At 41.8% G+C, this 19702-nt stretch overlaps 1 protein-coding gene across 8 annotated transcripts in view; it reads right to left on the reverse strand.

Annotated features, from left to right (window-relative positions):
• The window catches only part of EML5 (EMAP like 5), a 169951-nt gene that overhangs the window by 90189 nt on the left and 60060 nt on the right, over window positions 1-19702 (reverse strand). For all 8 annotated transcript variants that reach the window (XR_003757763.1, XM_029059538.1, XM_029059460.1 and 5 more), the window contains exons 7-11: window positions 16348-16549; window positions 10930-11067; window positions 7085-7341; window positions 4479-4691; window positions 2955-3122 (exon numbers count right to left, since the gene is read on the reverse strand). Coding sequence is in view for 7 of the 8 variants with exons in the window: in XM_029059538.1 (XP_028915371.1) it covers window positions 2955-3122; window positions 4479-4691; window positions 7085-7341; window positions 10930-11067; window positions 16348-16549 (978 nt within the window). In the remaining variant the exon portion in view is untranslated. The remainder of the gene's footprint in view (window positions 1-2954; window positions 3123-4478; window positions 4692-7084; window positions 7342-10929; window positions 11068-16347; window positions 16550-19702) is intronic.

Raw genomic sequence — 19702 nt, forward strand, 5'->3', positions numbered from 1 at the left:
TTCCCCTCTTCAAACCGCTACTGAGAGCTCACCTCCTCCAAGAGGCCTTCCCAGACTGAGTTTCCCCTCTTCCCTCTGCTCCCCCTCCACCCTCTGCTCCCTCCCTCTTCCCCCCTTCACCTCCCCTCAGCTAAGCTCCCTTTCCCTCTGCTCCTCCCTCTCTCCCTTCCCCTCCCTTCAGCATTGTGCTCATTTGTATATATTTTTATTACCCTATTTATTTTGTTAATGAGGTGTATATCCCCTTGATTCTATTTATCGTGATTATGTTATCTTGTGTCTGTCTCCCCCGATTAGACTGTAAACCCATTATTGGGCAGGGATTGTCTCTATCTGTTGCCGAATTGTATATTCCAAGCGCTTAGTACAGTGCTCTGCACATAGTAAGCGCTCAATAAATACTACTGAATGAATGAATGAATACAGCAGTTGGTAGACATATTAGCTGTCCACAACGAGCTTACAGTCTACAGGGTAAATGTTGTCATTTGGGGTTCCTTCTAGCTCAAGGTAAATTAAGTAATGTATTTTTGGCTTTACCAGTCCATCTGAGGGTTTTCTAGTTTAGCCTGACCTAACAGATGGTTTGATCTGAGGCTGTATGATGTTCTAGAATACTGCCCCCTGATGTGCACAGTTCAGAAGCGTCTGTCTTTATACAAAGTCAATGGTGGTGAGTGCTGTTTCAGACTGTACTTGTAAGGAAGGACAATTGATATGTATTCTCATAAGTCTTCCCTGAGTGCAATGCTCAATGATTTACCCCTTCCAAGATGCCTCCTTTACTTTTGGAAAAAAAAAGATACACTTTAGGGAGGTGCACTCTGCCACACTGTTGTAACAACATCATGATAATAATAATTGTAGTATTTGTTAAGAGCTTACTATGTGCCAGGTAGTGTACTAAATGCTGGGGTGGATACAAGCAAATCCAGTTAGGCTCAGTCCTTGTCCCACATAGGCCTCGTAGACTCAATCCATTTTCCGGATGAGGTAACTGAGGCACAGAGAAGTGATGTTCATTCATTCAATAGCATTTATTGAGCGCTTACTATGTGCAAAGCACTGTACTAAGCGCTTGGAATGAACAAGTCGGCAACAGATAGAGACAGTCCCTGCCGTTTGACGGGCTTACAGTCTTATCGGGGGAGATGGACAGACAAGAACAATGGCAATAAATAGAGTCAAGGGGAAGAACATCTCGTAAAAACAATGGCAACTACATAGAATCAAGGCGATGTACAATTCATTAACAAAATAAATAGGGTAATGAAAATATATACAGTTGAGCAGACGAGTACAGTGCTGAGGGGATAGGAAGGGAGAGGCGGAGGAGCAGAGGGAAATGAGGAGAGAAGAGGGAGAGGTGAAGGGGGGTGGTAGAGGGAGTAGAGGGAGAAGGGGAGCTCAGTCTGGGAAGGCCTCTTGGAGGAGGTGAGTTTTAAGTAGGGTTTTGAAGAGGGGAAGAGAATTAGTTTGGCAGAGGTGAGGAGGGAGGGCGTTTCAAGACCGTGGGAGGAAGTGGCCCAGGGGTCGATGGCGGGATAGGCGAGACCAAGGGACAGTGAGGAGGTGGGCAGCAGAGAAGCAGAGCGTGCGGGGTGGGTGGTAGAAAGAGAGAAGGGAGGAGAGGTAGGAAGGGGCAAGGTGATGGAGAGCCTTGAAGCCTAGAGTGAGGAGTTTTTGTTTGGAGCAGAGGTTGATAGGCAACCACTGGAGGTGTTTAAGAAGGGGAGTGACATGCCCAGATCGTTTCTGCAGGAAGATGAGCCGGGCAGCGGAGTGAAGAATAGACTGGAGCGGGGTGAGAGAGGAGGAAGGGAGGTCAGAGAGAAGGCTGACACAGTAGTCTAGCCAGGAAATAACGAGAGCCCGTAGCAGTAAGGTAGCCGTTTGGGTGGAGAGGAAAGGGTGGATCTTGGCGATATTGTAAAGGTGAAACCGGCAGGTCTTGGTAACGGATAGGATGTGTGGGGTGAACGAGAGAGACGAGTCAAGGATGACACCGAGATTGCGGGCCTGAGAGATGGGAAGGATGGTCGTGCCATCAACGGTGATAGGGAAGTCTGGGAGAGTACCGGGTTTGGGAGGGAAGATGAGGAGCTCAGTCTTGCTCATGTTGAGTTTTAGGTGGTGGGCCGACATCCAGGTGGAGACATCCTGGAGACAGGAGGAGATGTGAGCCTGAAGGGAGGGGGAGAGGACAGGGGCGGAGATGTAGATCTGCGTGTCATCTGCGTAGAGATGGTAGTCAAAGCTGTGAGAGCGAATGAGTTCACCAAGGGCGTGAGTGTTAATGGAGAACAGAAGAGGGCCAAGAACTGACCCTTGAGGAACTTCAACAGTTAAAGGATGGGAGGGGGAGGAGGCCCCTGCGAAGGAGACCGAGAATGACTGGCCAGAGAGATAAGAGGAGAACCAGGAGAGGATGGAGTCCGTGAAGCCAAGGTGAGATAAGGTATGGAGGAGGAGGGGATGGTCGACAGTGTCAAAGGCAGCAGAGAGGTCAAGGAGGATTAGAATGGAGTAGGAGCCATTGGATTTGGCAAGAAGGAGGTCATGATGTGACTTGCCCAAGGTCACAAAGCAGACAAGTGGCAGAGCTGGGATTAGAACCCACAACCTACTAAATCCCAGGCCCATGCTCTTATCCACTATGTCATGCTGCTTCCCCAAGGGTAGTGTTCATTAAAGGAGACAGATAAATCAACATTAGCTCATCTGCATTTAAGACCAAAGGCACCATTAAGGACTTATGATTTTTCAGATCTCATTCTCTTCCACACTACCGGAAAACTTTTAAATGAACAAATTCCCTCTTATTCAAAACATAAATTACAAAAACCCTTACCTTTGATGTTCTGAGACTTATCTCAATATATTTATTATCAGGAAATTACACAGGTAACCTTATGAGGTTAGATTTTTGTTTTGATCTTCTATATTTTACTCACCTTGGGGTGCTATGTGAAGAGCATCCTTTAGTTTTCTTTCAGGAATAAATTTCCACTGGAACACAGAATGATCCGCTCCTCCAATAGAAATAACCCACTGATAGTCATGCGACCACCTGACATTTGTTACATGGGCTGAATGACCAAGATATTTTTTAAATTTCGCTCCTAAAACCAAGACATATTTTAAATTGATTGGTTAGTCCTCAATATATGTTAATAATAAACAACAGTTAAAATCAGGATACATTTCCACTCCCTTTACAAAATATTTTAGCTCAAAATCTTAGATAGTAAAATGGAGAGCTAATGGGAGCAGAAAGTTTAAAAAGTAACATTGCATATTAGAATTATAGGTTAATCCTGATTTGTAGCAATCAGATCATCTGAAGGAAACTCATATCAAGATTTAGCTTATACTAAAGGAATGAAGAGTTTAGCCTAAAAAAGAGAATGTTAAAAAGGTACTAGATCCCTCCACTCACAGAACTATAGACAGCATTCTTTATCTCCACTGAAGACAGGATAAAATAAAATGACCTGACTGGCTGGAGAAATGTAAATTGGTTCTACAAACTACTTCTAATTAAAGATCATTTACCACACGTATGTGGAAGTAGTGGAGTTTCTTTCCTGGAGATCTTTAAGAACAGTAACAGATCCACTTTTAAACAAAACCTGGTTTTGTTAAGCATTTGCTATGTGTCAAGCACTGTTCTAAGAGCTGGGGTAGATACAAGTTAATCAGACCACATACAGTCCCTGTCCAACATAGGGTTCACAGTCTAAGTATGAGAGAAAACAGTTATTCATTCATTCAATAGTATTTGAGCGCTTACTATGTGCAGAGCACTGTACTAAGCGCTTGGAATGTACAAATCGGCAACAGATACAGTCCCTTCCCACTGACGGGTTTACGATCTAATCCGGGGAGACAGACAAAAACAATAGCAATAGAATCAAGGGGATGTACATCTCATTAAAACAATAGCAATAGACTCAAGGTGATGTACATCTCATTAACAAAATAAATAGGATAATAATATATACAAAAATCTATACTTTGTAGTTGAGGAAACTGAGGCACAGAGAAGTTCAGTGTCTTGCTCAAAGTAACACATCAGGCAAGTGGCAGAGCTGGGATTAGAACTCAGGTCCTTCTGACTCCCAGGGCCATGCTCTACCCTCTAGACTATGCTCCTTCACTTCCACTTGTTAATAATATAGATGAAGCACTCTGGGAGGTATGAGAAGGAAGGGAAAACCAAAATTTTCTGTTTCACTGAATTTTTTAATAACCAAAATTCCTAAATATAGCACACTGCTCTATCAAAGATGAAATCATTCTTGCTAAATCATTTCACTGTCAGGTTAATGTGTTACCACCATCAACAATTTATTCACTGTTTTATAAAACCAAACAATTAGAACACACATCCCACAAGTAATCTCTGTTTTCACTAAGAGCACATTTTGAATGGAGGGACTTAACAGGATTTATTAATAAATTCAAACTAGACATACCTTTTCTTAGACAAGGATACCGAAACAGCTTTACAATTCCATAGTCATCAGCTGTAACTAAAACTTGGCCAATAAAATTTCCATCCACAGAATTTATATCATTGATATCAGAATATTTGGGCCAAATTCCATTAACTTCAAGGCCTGAAACACATGTCCATGAAGCCCACTGGACACCTTTAACTTCTTCTTTACTTGTTGCTTCTTTTCCACCTAAATTAAATATTAAATTTAATTTTCCATAATCATTTGCTCAAACTTTTTTCCCATCGGTATTCATTTGTTAGAGCTTGGGACTCTGGACATGTTACCAATCCAAATCTGGGGCATGGATGTGGGAGAAGAAAAATAATAATAATAAAAATAATTTTAAAAAACCCCAAACCCTCTGCTCACCAGTTTTCTCCCACAGAAAGTCTGTACATCCATTTTTCCCTCAGAAAGAGTGCAAAAATTATCTTTATTGAGGGAGGAGGTAGAAGGACTCATAAGGGCCTAGGGACTTGGGCAACTTTCTGGGTTGCACATCAAGAGAGCAAGGTTTTAGAATTCCATGGAAATCAATTCTATTTATTGAATGCTTATTGTGTGGAGAGCACTGTACTAAAACTTGGGAGAGTACAATATAACAGAGTTAATACACAGGTTCTCTTTCCACAATGAGCATCTGTTCTAGAGGGATTTACAGACATAATACAAATAAATTATGAATATGTACAGATATGCTCTGGGGCTGAGGAAGGGGAGAATAAAGGGTAAAAATCCAAATGCCAAGATGACACAGAAGGGGGTGGGAGAAGAGGAAATGAGCATTTAGTTGGGGAAGTGCTCCTGGAGGAGGTGTGCTTTTAATAAGGCTTTGAAGGTGGGGGAAGTGATCAACCAACAGATATGAAGAGGGAGGGGGTTCCACGCCAGAAGCAGGTGAGCAGCAAGGTAAATGAGACGGAGGGAGTGAATAAGCTGGCATTAGAGAAGTGAAGTGCATGGGTTGGGTTGCAATAGCAGATCAGGGAGATAAGGTAGGAGTGGGCAAGGTCACTGAGTGCTTTACAGCTGATGGTAAGGAGTTTCTGTTTGATGCAGAGGTGGATGGGCAAACAGTGGAGACTCTTGAGTGGAGAAACATGGACTGAACAGTTTCATAGAAAATTGATGTAGAGAGCAGAGTGAAGTATGAACCGGATCGGGGAGAGACAGGAGACAGAGGTCAGCAAGGAGACTGATGCATTAATTAAGTCGGGATAGAATCAGTGCTTGGATTAACGTGGTAGCAGTTTGGATGGAGAGGAAAGGGCAGACTTTAGCGACGTTGTGAAGGTTGAACCAACAGGATTTGGTGACAGACTATGTGGGTTGAATAAGAGAGAAGGGTCGAGGATAAAGCCACAGTTATGGGCTTGTGAGATAGGGAGAATGGTGGTATTGTCTACGGTGATGGGAAAGTCAAGGGGAAGACAAGGTTTGGGTGGGAACATAAGGAGTTTTCTTTTGGACATGTTACGTTTGAGATGTCAACAGAATGTCAGAGAAGAGATGTCCTGAAGGCAAGAGGAAAAATAACCTTGCAGAGAGCTCTTCAAAGAAGAAGCTCTTCAAAGTTTTATGCAGACTGTGCTAATGGGAAAGAGCACAAGCAATGGAATATGGGTGCTATGCAGTGGCAGTACTAGGATACACAATCTTCAATGCATGGCTTAATCAATCCATGGTATTTATTGGGTACTTACTGAGAGCAGAGCCCAGTAACAATAATAATAATAATTATGGCATTTGTTAAGTGCTTACTATGTGCCAGGCACTGTACTAAGCACTGAGGTGGATACCAGCATATGGGGTTGGACATAGTCCCTGACCCATCTGGGGCTCACAGTCTCAATCGCCATTTTACAGATGAGGTAACTTAGGCCCAGAGAAGTGAAGTGACTTGTTTAAGGTCACACAACTCACAAGTGTCAGAACTGGGATTAGAACTCATGACCTCCTGACTCCCTGTCCTGTGCTCTATCCATTAAGCCATGCTGCTTCAACTTTGTGCTTACATAATACTACTGGGTGAGTGGTCAAGGATGCACACAAGGAGAAGCAGTGGTTTTAGACTTCTAGCAATTCTATTAGGAATGCAGTAGCTGATGCTCCCCATTCTCCTTCTGAAGTGTCAAGGTGACACGTATGGGAAGGGCATTGTGGACAATCACAAATAGTTCCACTATCTGGCAGTAATTCTCTACACAAACTGTTATTCAGACTATAGCAGAACATTTTGGAAGTGGGGAGAGTGAGTTTTTGCATCTTCTTCATCTCTGGAGCATAGATGTGCTATTATGCTCTCTGCAGCTGCAAGGGGAATATTGACACATTTTTCTGGGTTAAGATGTAAAGTCCAAAATGAAAACAAACTGATTATCTGAAGTAGGAAAAGTGATCTTATTTCTAGCATGATGACGTTTTTTACTAAGCACGGACTATATGCCAACATGCAGTGTAGACATTTATTGTTGTTATGGAACTGTTATCTACATAGTGTGATTTTATTGAAGAACTAAAAGTATTTTTATGGATGTTCTATAAAGCATATGGTATAAAATTTACTACCAAAATCTTACTTGGCATTCGATAAAACAGCCTTTTCCCACTTCCATCATTGGTTTGCAAATATCTACTGTCTGATGACCAATCCAAATGGGTTATGAAACTAAGTGATCCAACACATTCCCCAACTTTTTTGTATCGCTGAATAACTCCATAAATATCAACTGAGCTGTCATTGGATCCAACAGCAAGATAAGTACCATCTGGCGAATATTTCAATTCATGAATAGCTTCCTTCCTATCTTTAATATGAACAACTTCTGTCATATCTCTGTTGGAAAAAAAGAAAATATGTCACATGCATGAAAGAACAAGTCATGGCAACGGTAATTTACTTTGAAAATTTTGTCTAATGAAATAAGACCATAAGGTTACAGTGAACATAACATTTATAACCCAGAAAATTAATTAAAATGGGCATAATTAGAAAGCATTTTTGTATCATGATTACAGTAGCACAAAAATGCATAAATTCATCTTGTTTCAACTGTAGCTGAAAATCAAAAAATGTTTCTTTTTTAATGAATAATAATGAAACCCATTCATTATTTTTAAATAAACTGCTGCATCAAATACATAAATATTATTATGGTATTAGTTGGTGTATTATAAATATTTTGAATATGATAATCATCTCAGTGAAAGAGAATCAACTATGTGCAATTTGTTAGAGGAAGTGAATGAAGATAGAAAACCCATTAAATCAAATACAGAGCTTTCCAAAAGCAATTTAAACATTTGCAAAAATCTGATACTTTCAAATAAAGCTTCTAAAATAACTCCAGGCACTGGCAGCTTTGGGCACCACTCTGTTAATACAGAAGTACACTTTATTTGGATTTTCTTGGTGTTCCAATTGAGGTTTGGGATCATTACTCCTCATAAGCCAGGTCTGAATCTTTCTTCCACTGACTTCAGAGGCTGTGTACTTAGATGCAAGGTACTAAAAACACAAAGCAAGATGAGAAATAATTCTCAAAAGAAAAAAAACAAAATAATATTACAAAAATTTTAACCCTAATTTGGCTCTCCCTTTATTAATCTGGGATGTGGTACTCCAAAGCAATCAATATTTGGTAATCGTGGAGTGATTTCAAAACACCCAATCTGACCTTCTGTTAGAAGTTGACAAGGTTAAATGTCAAAAAGGAAAGGTGAAATAACATTTCTCAATGGGCAAAGAGGTTGACTGCCTACATTTCACAGCAGTAAAGAGCTGTTTGGGGCTTACAGAGAAGTAGCGTGGCTCAGTGGAAAGAGCACAGGCTTGGGAGTCAGAGGTCATGGGTTCGTATCCTGGCTCTGCCACTTTTCAGCTGTGTGACTGTGGGCAAGTCACTTAACTTCTCGGTGCCTCAGTTACCTCATCTGTAAAATGGGGATTAAGATTGTGAGCCTCAAGTGGAACAACCTGATGACCCTGTATCTACCCCAGCGCTTAGAACAGTGCTCTGCACACAGTAAGCGCTTAACAAATACCAACATTATTATCTGGACAGACTCAGCCAAGGTCTGATGCTCTTTTGGCTATGACCTATCTTTTGGCTCTGACCTCAGCTGATGCAGCAGCTAAAAAATAAGCTGAGAAGAGCAGCTTCTGTCTTTTCTCCCCCAAGTCGGGGCCTGCCTCATGGTAAGAGGCCTCTTTATTACCTAATCATCACTTGGTCACTCAAGCAGGCCAGAGAAATAAGGGTTTATGGTTTATTTCTGTTTGCAGTTTTAAACATTAGCTTTTCTTCTTATATTCCTCTGAAAATAAATTATTTGAAGTAAAATATTATTTCCTGCCAATTACTGAGCTCGAAAATTCTCAGACATGCTCAGAGCTCTGCAATTTTTCAAAATACTTTTTGCAGTTTTCCCCTGAGTTTTGATTAGATCCTCTTACATCTTTACTTCTTCTGAACACCTTTTTCCTAGTAGGGATTTTTATATTAGCCAAGAGAAAATTGACAAGATCGCCCCTCCAAACCATCTCAGAGAAGCAGCGTGGCTCAGTGGAAAAAGCACGGGCTTTGGAGTCCGAGGTCATGGGCTCGAACCCCGGCTCTGCCACTTGTCAGCTGTGTGACTTTGGGCAAGTCACTTAACTTCTTGGTGCCTCAGTTACCTCATCTGTAAAATGGGGATTAAGACTGTGAGCCCCACGTGGGACAACCTGATTCCCGTGTCTACCCCAGCGCTTAGAACAGTGCTCGGCACATAGTAAGCGCTTAACAAATACCAACATTATTATTATTGTACAGTATGCTTTTATTCAGTTAGTTCCAGTGCTGCTATCAGTGACACCAAGTTTATTCATACTTTCAATTTTTTTCTCCAAACTGTAGTTAGGACAGTGTGGACTCATATTTTGCTGTAGAAGACTGATATGAAATCTTTTTATGGCAATATGCCTGAGAAAGAATGGAATCTGAGCCAAGCTGAACAGGAAATAGGTAGAATGGGAAGTGTGTCCTAGGAAAGCAGCATAATTCTGAGGACTCCTAAGTCCTCAGCAGTCGTAAACCCCCTTCTGCATCACCCTGACTTGTTCCCTTTGCTCCTCCCCCTCCCAGCCCCACAGCACATATGTGCATATCAGTAATTTTATTTATTTGTATTCATGTCTGTCTACCCCAACTCTAAGCTTGTTGTGGCAAGGAATGTGTCTGGTTACTCTCCCAAGAGCTTAGTACAGTGCTCTGAACACAGTAAGCACTCAATTAATACTACTGAATTAAGTGACTCTCCGAGCTTCTTTAAGCATTAACATTGCAGCAGCATTCACCATAACTACTGCAAGCACAACCACCAGCAAATCATCTCTCAAGATCATCTCTCATCTCTCAAGAGCCCACACTTTGCCCTTTTAATAAATCAATGGCATTTTTTAAAGTCTGTGTGCAGCACACTGCATTATGTGTTTGAGAGAGTATGATACAAATGGTAGAAACTTTTTGATATTACAGATGAAATTTACTAATCAAAGTTTGACAACTGTTTGATTTTTGATGTCATCTCCCTACAAAGACATCCACAAGGAAAAATGCAATTTTTCCTTTTTGTAGAACCAAAACAGTTCTATGGACAAATAGTACGTCTAAGAAAAACTGAAATTAAATACTAATCTCCAACAAAAAAAGAGTCCAAAAGATTGTTATGCACCCATGGATGACATAAAAGAAAATTAAGTAAAAAATAACAGTATTCTTTTTGGGTGACTGGCACAGAGTATGATACCAAAATAGTAACAAAGCTTCACTCCCAACCAAAGGTCTACAAAACAATAGTTATGTCCAGTCTTGTTCATTAATGGGAGAAGTGGGTGTACCCCAAATACCGCATTTAGCCTTTTGGAAAATTTTCAGTATCTTTAATAATCTTGTATACCAGACTCGGAAGTCTAATGGAAAGACTGGCTCACCAACAACAGTGTACCATCATTGTAACAGTGCCCAAGGAAATATAACTGCTCTGTAGAATAAATTAAGAAAACAGATGTTAGCAAGATAATCCACTGTACACTCTCAAGTGCTCAGTATAGTGCTCTGCACCTAGTTAGTGCTCAATAAATACCACTGATTGATTGAAGACACTCAAAAAGCTAAATTGTGCGACTGCAAGCAGCAGGACAGAGGAAAATATTTCAAGACACAGTGAACCACAACTTCAAACAATGCCACAGAGTAGTAAGCTGATAGATACGACAGCAGACTAGCCTGAAATTTTAATGACTCTAAAGGGTTCCCAAGCCTTAGTACCGTGGGATACTTTAATTGCTACACTACATGAACATTTTTTTGGCATGTTTTCCTAGGGGACAAAATCTTTTACTGCAGATTCATGGACTGCATTATATACCTTAATACAATACCTGACTCGGAGTACAGTGAAAGAGCCATCCTTCATTCCAAGGGCAAGATGGATTCCATCCATACTCACAGCTGCACAGCGAATTGGTTCCTCCATATTACATCTTGCTATTAATGCATGATCGATGAGGCTCCATATCCTGCAGTGAGAAAGCATCCAGTTGAACAAAAATATGCAGACTTTAAATGGATACACCAAAAGGGAGGGTTAGGAAATTATTCTGAATTTAACAAAGGATCTATATAATAAATTTGATTTCATTTAAATAAAAGCATTAAAACATTATCTTCTCCAGAGCTAGTATTAATGAAAGCCTTTTTAAAATTGAAATGAAAGGGAGGAAAATCAGAACTCAAGTAATTTAACCAGATTCTTATTTAGCCAAATATTCACATTTGCAAATACTGCTATCTTTTACTTGCTTCTTCCCCTCGATAAAGATGAACAAGTTGTTTCTTCCATGGGTGAACGTAAAATATACATGTCTTTATCTGACATTGCTCATGTTAGCGAACCAAATTCTCCCTTGATTCTCTCCTCTGCATAGGGGATGTTCAGCTATGTACATAATCCTTTGGAGGTTTCTCTCCATGGGTTTATTCAGGGGGAGAAGGATTAATTGATCCCCAGTCATTCCTTTCCCTCCTGCACTCTGTACAGGATTATTAGACAGTGTCCATGCACAGGGCACCTACTCAATAGGGAACATAATGTTTAGGGGATGCTCTTGACATTTTAGGTAGGCATGGAGATCCTTGGATATAAATTGGACTGATGACTTAGTAACTAAGAAACTAAGTTTTGAAAGGGTAATAGGAGAGGGAGAAAAGGAAAGAGCAACAGAACTGGAAATTCCATGGTTGCCAAGGTCTGAAACTCTAAACAAACCAAAATGCACACTTCAAGTCCACCTTCTCTTTGCCCCCAAATGCCTCTGGTTATACAGTTGCCCAGGGTTGGGGCTGAGACTCAAATCCAGGTTTGCTGAATCCCAGGCTCATATTCTTTCCATTAGGCCATAATGTCTCTGAGGATAACACAGCAGTAAAAGAAAAGGAGTAGGGCCAACTACAGCAGAATAAAATATTACGGAAGATGAAAAGAAAAAGAGAGCTGTTTAATTTTATTATCTTACTGCCCATAATATTGGTTCCAAGGGCGGTCAGCAACACTATCTGAAGAGGATATGAAAAGAGCAATGGAACAGAGCATGTGCAAAGTATCTTTATACCAAACAATCAAAGCAGCACTCAGGTACCAGATGTAGCTCAGGCTATGTTCATGCCAAGTGCAGATGGACTGGACATGTTGTATAAAGTCAGGACAACAGATGGTCAATTTGTCTTACAATTAGCTACCTAGATTCCATCAGCACCCAGATAGGTAGATCAAACACATACTGGGATAATCTAATGTACAAAATTATTTTGGCCAGAAATGAAAACAGTATCAGTGCAGCAAAAAAGAACGATAAAGTGTACACCTGAATTGCTGGAGGATAACTGAATAAAAAATATTCTAAGCTTGATAGAAGGGAAAAAAGTAGGAGCGAGAAAGGCTGGTAAGGAGAAAGCTAAGGAGATGAAAACATAACTAGCGAGCCCTCCAGACTGTGGACAGCAAACATGTCTACAACTCTGTTAAACTGTTCTCTCCCAAACATTTAGTACAGTGTGCTCTGCATATTTTAAATGTTCAAAAAATAAAATTGATTGATTGAATCAAAGAAACAAAAAAGAAGCAAATGCAGAGCAGGTGAAAGTGACTGGAAGGCAAAGGTCCTGGGTAATTGCTGTAACTGAAATTTTTAAAGCCTATTGCTAATTTGTGACAATGCCTCTTTACTTGCACATGCCCTACTCAAAACGTGGAGGCTTTTCTCTGAAGGATGCCTACCATCTTGGTCCATCTGCTGCAAGGAGTTAGGCTCTGGTGCTCTAAGTGGGGCTGCCGAATAGCTTTAGAGTATTCTTTTTACCTGCTCCGTTTATACTTGCTCTTCTTCAGTTGACTAAACAGGAGTTAAGTATTGTATATGTATGTACTCATTATGGGTAGGGAACAGGTCTACTAACTCTGTCATATTGTACTCTACTGAGCACTTAGTACAGTGTTCTGCACTCAGTAAGTGCTTAATGAATATAATTAAGCTACCCTCCATCAAACGAATTCAAGGTAGTTGGTGTTACTAATTTTAGCTATCTTTAATCTAGTATTCAATTGCTGTGATTATGTCTTGTGATTCGATTTTAATTTTATAAAACCATCCTACAATCCCTATGTAACACCTAAGGCAATTTCAAGTCTTTCAGCCATGTAGAAGACAATATACTTAAAGGGACTTGGACTGTGAACCTTATGTGGGAAAGGTACAGTGACTAATGCAATTCACTTAAATCTGCCCCTGCATTTCGAACAGTGTTTGACACATAGTAAGCGCTTAATTAGTATTTAAAAAAAAACCCCAACTCCAGAGGGCGGGGGTAATAGGAGTTATTAAGCCCATGAAATTAAGGAATGTGGAGGAGTAGTCAATAGCTTCCACACTGCTGATTCCCATCATTCATTCGTTCAATCGTATTTATTGAACGCTTACTGTGTGCAGAGCTCTGAACTAAGTGCATAGGAAAGTACAATACAGCAATAAAGAGACACAATCCCTGCAGCTTAGCCCCCAGAGCATTTAAGACTGTGCAGGCAGTCCCAGCCCTTGGACAACATAATGAGGCTAACCTGAAACTGAAGCATCTAATATGGAACAGCTCTGGGACTGTGACAAACCTGGGCCAACAATCCCAGTTGCATCTAGAAGCAGGCTTTCCAGGCCTCTGCTATCCTCAGCTCCAGGCTTCCTAACACTGATGCGTCAGTGCTCCCATGCCCGGCCCCCACCAGCTCCCTGGGTGCCTGTATCTTACTGCAACCCTATGTATGTCTACTCTTCTCATTTCTATCCCTCTCTGTTGTCAATCATCTCTCTTGTTCCTCTGGGCTAGGTCCATCTCTGGCTCTGAGTGCTATTTCTGTTCACTCGGCTCTCTAGCTGTGGCCTTGGGCTTTGAGTTCAAATGGTTCATTCTTTGGCTCTGGAAGCCTGACCCCAACTTAATGGGCAGCTCAAAATGAAAAATTGATATTTATAATATATTTCTTCCTCTATCTTCACCCAATTCCTCCTTCTAGGCTGTAAATATGATATGGGCAGGGAATGTGTCTACCAACTCTGTTGTATTATACTTTCCCAAGCGCTTAGTACAGTACTCTGCATACAGTAAGAGCTCAATACATTTAACTGATTGATTCATTGTGTTCTCAGGAAAAAATCAATATTTGATGTGCTATTACTGAATAGGCTTGTTAATGTGCCTAAGTCCAAGAAACATTGTAGATATTTGGTATTCCTGAAGAGATATGCCCTATATGTCCCCTCTACTACTTCTTTTATTTCAAATATAAATCTCTCTCTCTCTCTGTGTGTATATATATATATATATATATAAGTGACTTGAGCTCACCCTCTAATATATTTAAAGAGCAAGCTCATTTAAATTTAGAGGTCTGCTTCAATTTTATTTAGTTCCTTCCTGACTGGATTTAAATTTTCCCTTTTTTAAATAAAAAGTTTGCCTGGCAGAGAAACACAGCTCTGAAGGAAGAGCAGTAGAATGTGTGCATTTTTAGCCCTATGAAGTTTGGGCTTAGGGTGACATCACATACACACACACACACACACACACACACACACACACACACACCCCCACCCCCAAAATTGTGGCTTGGTGGAGTTGATAATATTCTGCTCAGGCTCCAGAAGATCCTTCTTTTTGGACTTTTAAAGGTCCAAGCACTTACTCTGCCAGGCACTGTACTAAGGGCAAGGTAATTAGGTTGGACACAGTCCATATCCTACATGGGGCTCAAAGTCTTAATTCCCATTTGATATATGAGGTAGCTGAGGCACAGAGAAGTCAAGTGACTTGCCCAAGGTCACATGGTAAACAAGTGGCGGAGCCAAAATTAGAACCCAGGTCCTTCTGACTCCCAGACCCGAGCTATCTACTAGGCCACTCTGCTTCCCATAGAACCCCTCAGCCATGGCCAAATAGATGTGTGTGCCTACATGAGGCTATATTGTGATCTCTTCCAAGAACTAATGCTAAATCCTGCCAAAGGGTACCTGAGTCCCATTACGTTTCATCGGGATTTGTGTGGCCTCCCATTCTTCAGGGGAAAGGCAAGGTATTGTGCATGGCTCTACTGATCCTCTTTACCATTGTCTAGAGCTCCGGAAAACACAAAATTTGATCAAGTACAACGCTAGTAGAACTCGATTGATTCAGCCAACCTAAAACTATCCAAGTTCTCACTAAACTGTGGTCAAACTGTTTAAGGGAGGGCACTTCTGAGCCTTTAAAGCTTGAGGCCTTAGGGATTTGGCACCAAAAAGGAAATCAAGATGGAAGCATAGAAGGGAATGATTATATCCAATTCTATGAAATTAATGTCTTAGTTTTATAACAAAGGATATTTCAAGGAAAAGGTGATCCTCTTCCACTGAGGTTCTGGGATGTACAGCAGGGTAGCCCAGCCAGACAACACCTTTCTGCTATCATCCTGGAAGAGAACCCCCATGCCTTGAATAAGGGAAGCATAGCAGAAACTTACATTTCCAGCACTTAGAATATTGGCCAAGTTGTGACAAGTTTGGCAGGGCAGCCCAGAGTGGAACAGTAAAGAAAAAACTATAGATCTGAGGAATAAACTGCTTATTTTTACTATTATTTAACTGATAATCTTAGGCCTATATTTTTTCTGTCAGTTATCTTCCATCTTCGATCATGAACTATAGAAACCCTATCTGAATTAATGTCCAAGTATTTTTTCCAAAGCTTAGTATATTAAGTACTTTGTGCATCATAAACAGTTAATTCATGAAATTACTGATAATTATCATTATTGACCACATCATTAAGGTTCTTTTTAAATATTTATTTTCAGGATCAAAAGATCAAGTTTAGTATTTATAAATGTAATTTCCAACAACACATTACTCCCCTTTACCCTTTCCTGAACATAAACAATTAAGCACTGTAGGTTTATGAAGGTAATTCCAATTTTTCTTGATGGAAAAAAATCTACATTTCTCTATAGTGAGTCAGTCAAATTGCATTTATTGAGCCCTTACTGTGTGCAGAGCACTGTACAATGCGCTTGGGAGTATACAATATAAGAATATAACAGACACATTCCCTGCCCACAATGAGCTTACAGTCTTGTGGGGAGACAGACATTAATATAAATAAATTACAGAGATGTACATAAGGTCTGTGGGGCTGTGGTGGGAGCGGGGGGAAGGGATGTGTAAAGGGAGCAAGTGAGGGCACATGCCTGCATAGTGACTTGGGATTCTTTTACTAACCTGACTGATCGGTCATCACTTCCAGTCATGGCCAGAGGCTTAGTAGGATGAACCGCCAAAGCCCAAAGCTCGCCTTCACAATGCCCTTGCATAATCAGAAATGGTTTACTGCGTTCATGCACTACAATCTCAAAAATTTCACTATCTTGAGTTCCCACCAGAATATGGTCTCCACGCCAGCAAACACTCCTAACAGACAAACCTGGTAAAAGAAAAACACATACTATAAATGATGTTATATACACAGAGTATCCTAAGTTGGAAGATCACTTGGTCCAACATCCTGCCTACACATAAGGGAATGACTAAACAACCAAAGACAGATGGATGCTTAATCCTCAGGAAACCTAGAAAACAGCTGGTCAGTATCTTCCCCATAAAAATGTATGTATTGTAAAATATATATTTATATATAGTAAATATGATAAATATGGAATATATTTTATTCTGTTCCATATACTATGCTAAGCACTGGAATAGATATAAGAAAAATCAAATCAGGCAGTTCTTCCAGCCTGTGGGTTTTCACTATGCATTTTGGATAGAAATGCGGTTTGCGATGTTGACAATGGGGTGTCTTTGGGATAGAGCACAACAAAATGTCAGAAATAGTGGTTGGGCTTACATGAGCCATTATCATCAGGAATATGACTCCCAGGAGTATTGAGTGTACTTGGAGAGTCATTCAATCACCCATTACATTTAATTCCAGGCTAAAGGACCCAAATTCCTTCAACCTTTCATCAAACTACCTATTCTCCATTGCACATTTCATTTCTGACTTTCTTCTCTGGAATTGCTCTAGTTTCGCTACATGCTTCTTAAACTTCAGTGACAAAAACTGAACCTGATACACATTACAGAACTCACTAATAGTAAAATGGGTAATTCCTATCCCATGTGTGCCACTGAGAAATTAATAAATTGAATTTTTTAATAGCAGCACTATTTTCTTCTTGGGAGAGTACAATATAACAGAGTTGGTAGGCACGTTCCCTGCCCACAGTGAGCTTACAGTCTGCAAATTTTGATGTGCATTTTCCCAATTCCTTCATCTACATCAACACACCTATGGATAATGAAGAGTACTGGCTTCCAGGCCAAACTCAGCTCGAGACTGCAACTATAGTAGTATCTGTAAATCTTCCACTAGCTTTCAGTTCAGTGCTTTGCAAAAAGCCTTAACAAATATGACAAACATCAATGTGGAACATTCTTTGATGCTTTCCCACTAGTTGACAATGAGATGTTCTAATCACTGCCCTGAAGGTATAAATCTACAACTAACTGTGCATCCAAGGCGGGTTGCACCAAGGTAGGAGCTCCAAGGGATGTAGCCCACAGGTGTTGGGTTTAAGGAGCTCTTCAAAAATTCTGACCTTACCAAAATGGCTGTTGTTTGGGGCAATATGTCTTCTATCAAGGACTTACTATTCATTCATTCATTCAATAGTATTTATTGAGCGCTTACTATGTGCAGAGCACTGTACTAAGCGCTTGGAATGAACAAGTCGGCAACAGATACAGTCCCTGCCGTTTGACGGGCTTACAGTCTAATCGGGGGAGACGGACAGACAAGAACAATGGCACTAAACAGCGTCAAGGGGAAGAACATCTCGTAAAAACAATGGCAACTAAATAGAATCAAGGCGATGTACAATTCATTAACAAAATAAATAGGGTAACGAAAATATATACAGTTGAGCGGACAAGTACAGTGCTGTGGGGATGGGAAGGGAGAGGTGGAGGAGCAGAGGGAAAAGGGGAAAATGAGGCTTTAGCTGCGGAGAGGTAAAGGGGGGATGGCAGAAGGAGTAGAGGGGGAAGAGGAGCTCAGTCTGGGAAGGCCTCTTGGAGGAGGTGATTTTTAAGTAAGGTTTTGAAGAGGGAAAGAGAATCAGTTTGGCGGAGGTGAGGAGGGAGGGCGTTCCAGGACCGCGGGAGGATGTGACCCAGGGGTCGACGGCGGGATAGGCGAGACCGAGGGACGGTGACGAGGTGGGCGGCAGAGGAGCGGAGTGTGCGGGGTGGGCGGTAGAAAGAGAGAAGGGAGGGGAGGTAGGAAGGGGCAAGGTGATGGAGAGCCTTGAAGCCTAGAGTGAGGAGTTTTTGTTTGGAGCGGAGGTCGATAGGCAACCACTGGAGTTGTTTAAGAAGGGGAGTGACATGCCCAGATCGTTTCTGCAGGAAGATGAGCCGGGCAGCGGAGTGAAGAATAGACCGGAGCGGGGCGAGAGAGGAGGAAGGGAGGTCAGAGAGAAGGCTGACACAGTAGTCTAGCCGGGATATAATGAGAGCCCGTAATAGTAAGGTAGCCGTTTGGGTGGAGAGGAAAGGGCGGATCTTGGTGATATTGTAGAGGTGAAACCGGCAGGTCTTGGTAACAGATAGGATGTGTGGGGTGAACGAGAGGGACGAGTCAAGGATGACACCGAGATTGCGGGCCTGCGGGACGGGAAGGATGGTCGTGCCATCCACGGTGATAGAGAAGTCTGGGAGCGGACTGGGTTTGGGAGGGAAGATGAGGAGCTCAGTCTTGCTCATGTTGAGTTTTAGGTGGTGGGCCGACATCCAGGTGGAGACGTCCCGGAGGCAGGAGGAGATGCGAGCCCGAAGGGAGGGGGAGAGGACAGGGGCGGAGATGTAGATATGCGTGTCATCTGCGTAGAGATGGTAGTCAAAGCCGTGAGAGCGGATGAGTTCACCGAGGGAGTGAGTGTAAATGGAGAACAGAAGAGGGCCAAGAACTGACCCTTGAGGAACTCCAACAGTTAAAGGATGGGAGGGGGAGGAGGCTCCAGCGTAGGAGACCGAGAATGATCGGCCAGAGAGGTAAGAGGAGAACCAGGAGAGGACAGAGTCCGTGAAGCCAAGGTGAGATAAGGTATGGAGGAGGAGGGGATGGTCGACAGTGTCAAAGGCAGCAGAGAGGTCAAGGAGGATCAGAATGGAGTAGGAGCCATTGGATTTGGCAAGAAGGAGGTCATGGGTGACCTTAGAGAGAGCAGTCTCGGTAGAGTGGGGGGACGGAAGCCAGATTGGAGGGGGTCTAGGAGAGAATGGGAGTTAAGGAATTCTAGGCATCGATTGTAGACGACTCGTTCTAGGATTTTGGAAAGGAAGGGTAGTAGGGAGATAGGACGATAACTGGAGGGGGAAGTGGGGTCAAGAGCGGGTTTTTTTAGGATGGGGGAGACGTGGGCATGTTTGAAGGCAGAGGGGAAGGAGCCCTTGGAGACTGAGTGGTTAAAAATAGAAGTTAAGGAAGGGAGGAGGGCAGGGGCGATGGTTTTAAGAAGGTGAGAGGGAATGGGGTCCGAGGCGCAGGTGGAGGGGGTGGCACTTGCGAGGAGGG

The sequence above is a fragment of the Ornithorhynchus anatinus genome, chromosome 1 (genome assembly GCF_004115215.2).
Source record: "Ornithorhynchus anatinus isolate Pmale09 chromosome 1, mOrnAna1.pri.v4, whole genome shotgun sequence".
NCBI classification, from domain to species: Eukaryota; Metazoa; Chordata; class Mammalia; order Monotremata; family Ornithorhynchidae; genus Ornithorhynchus; species Ornithorhynchus anatinus.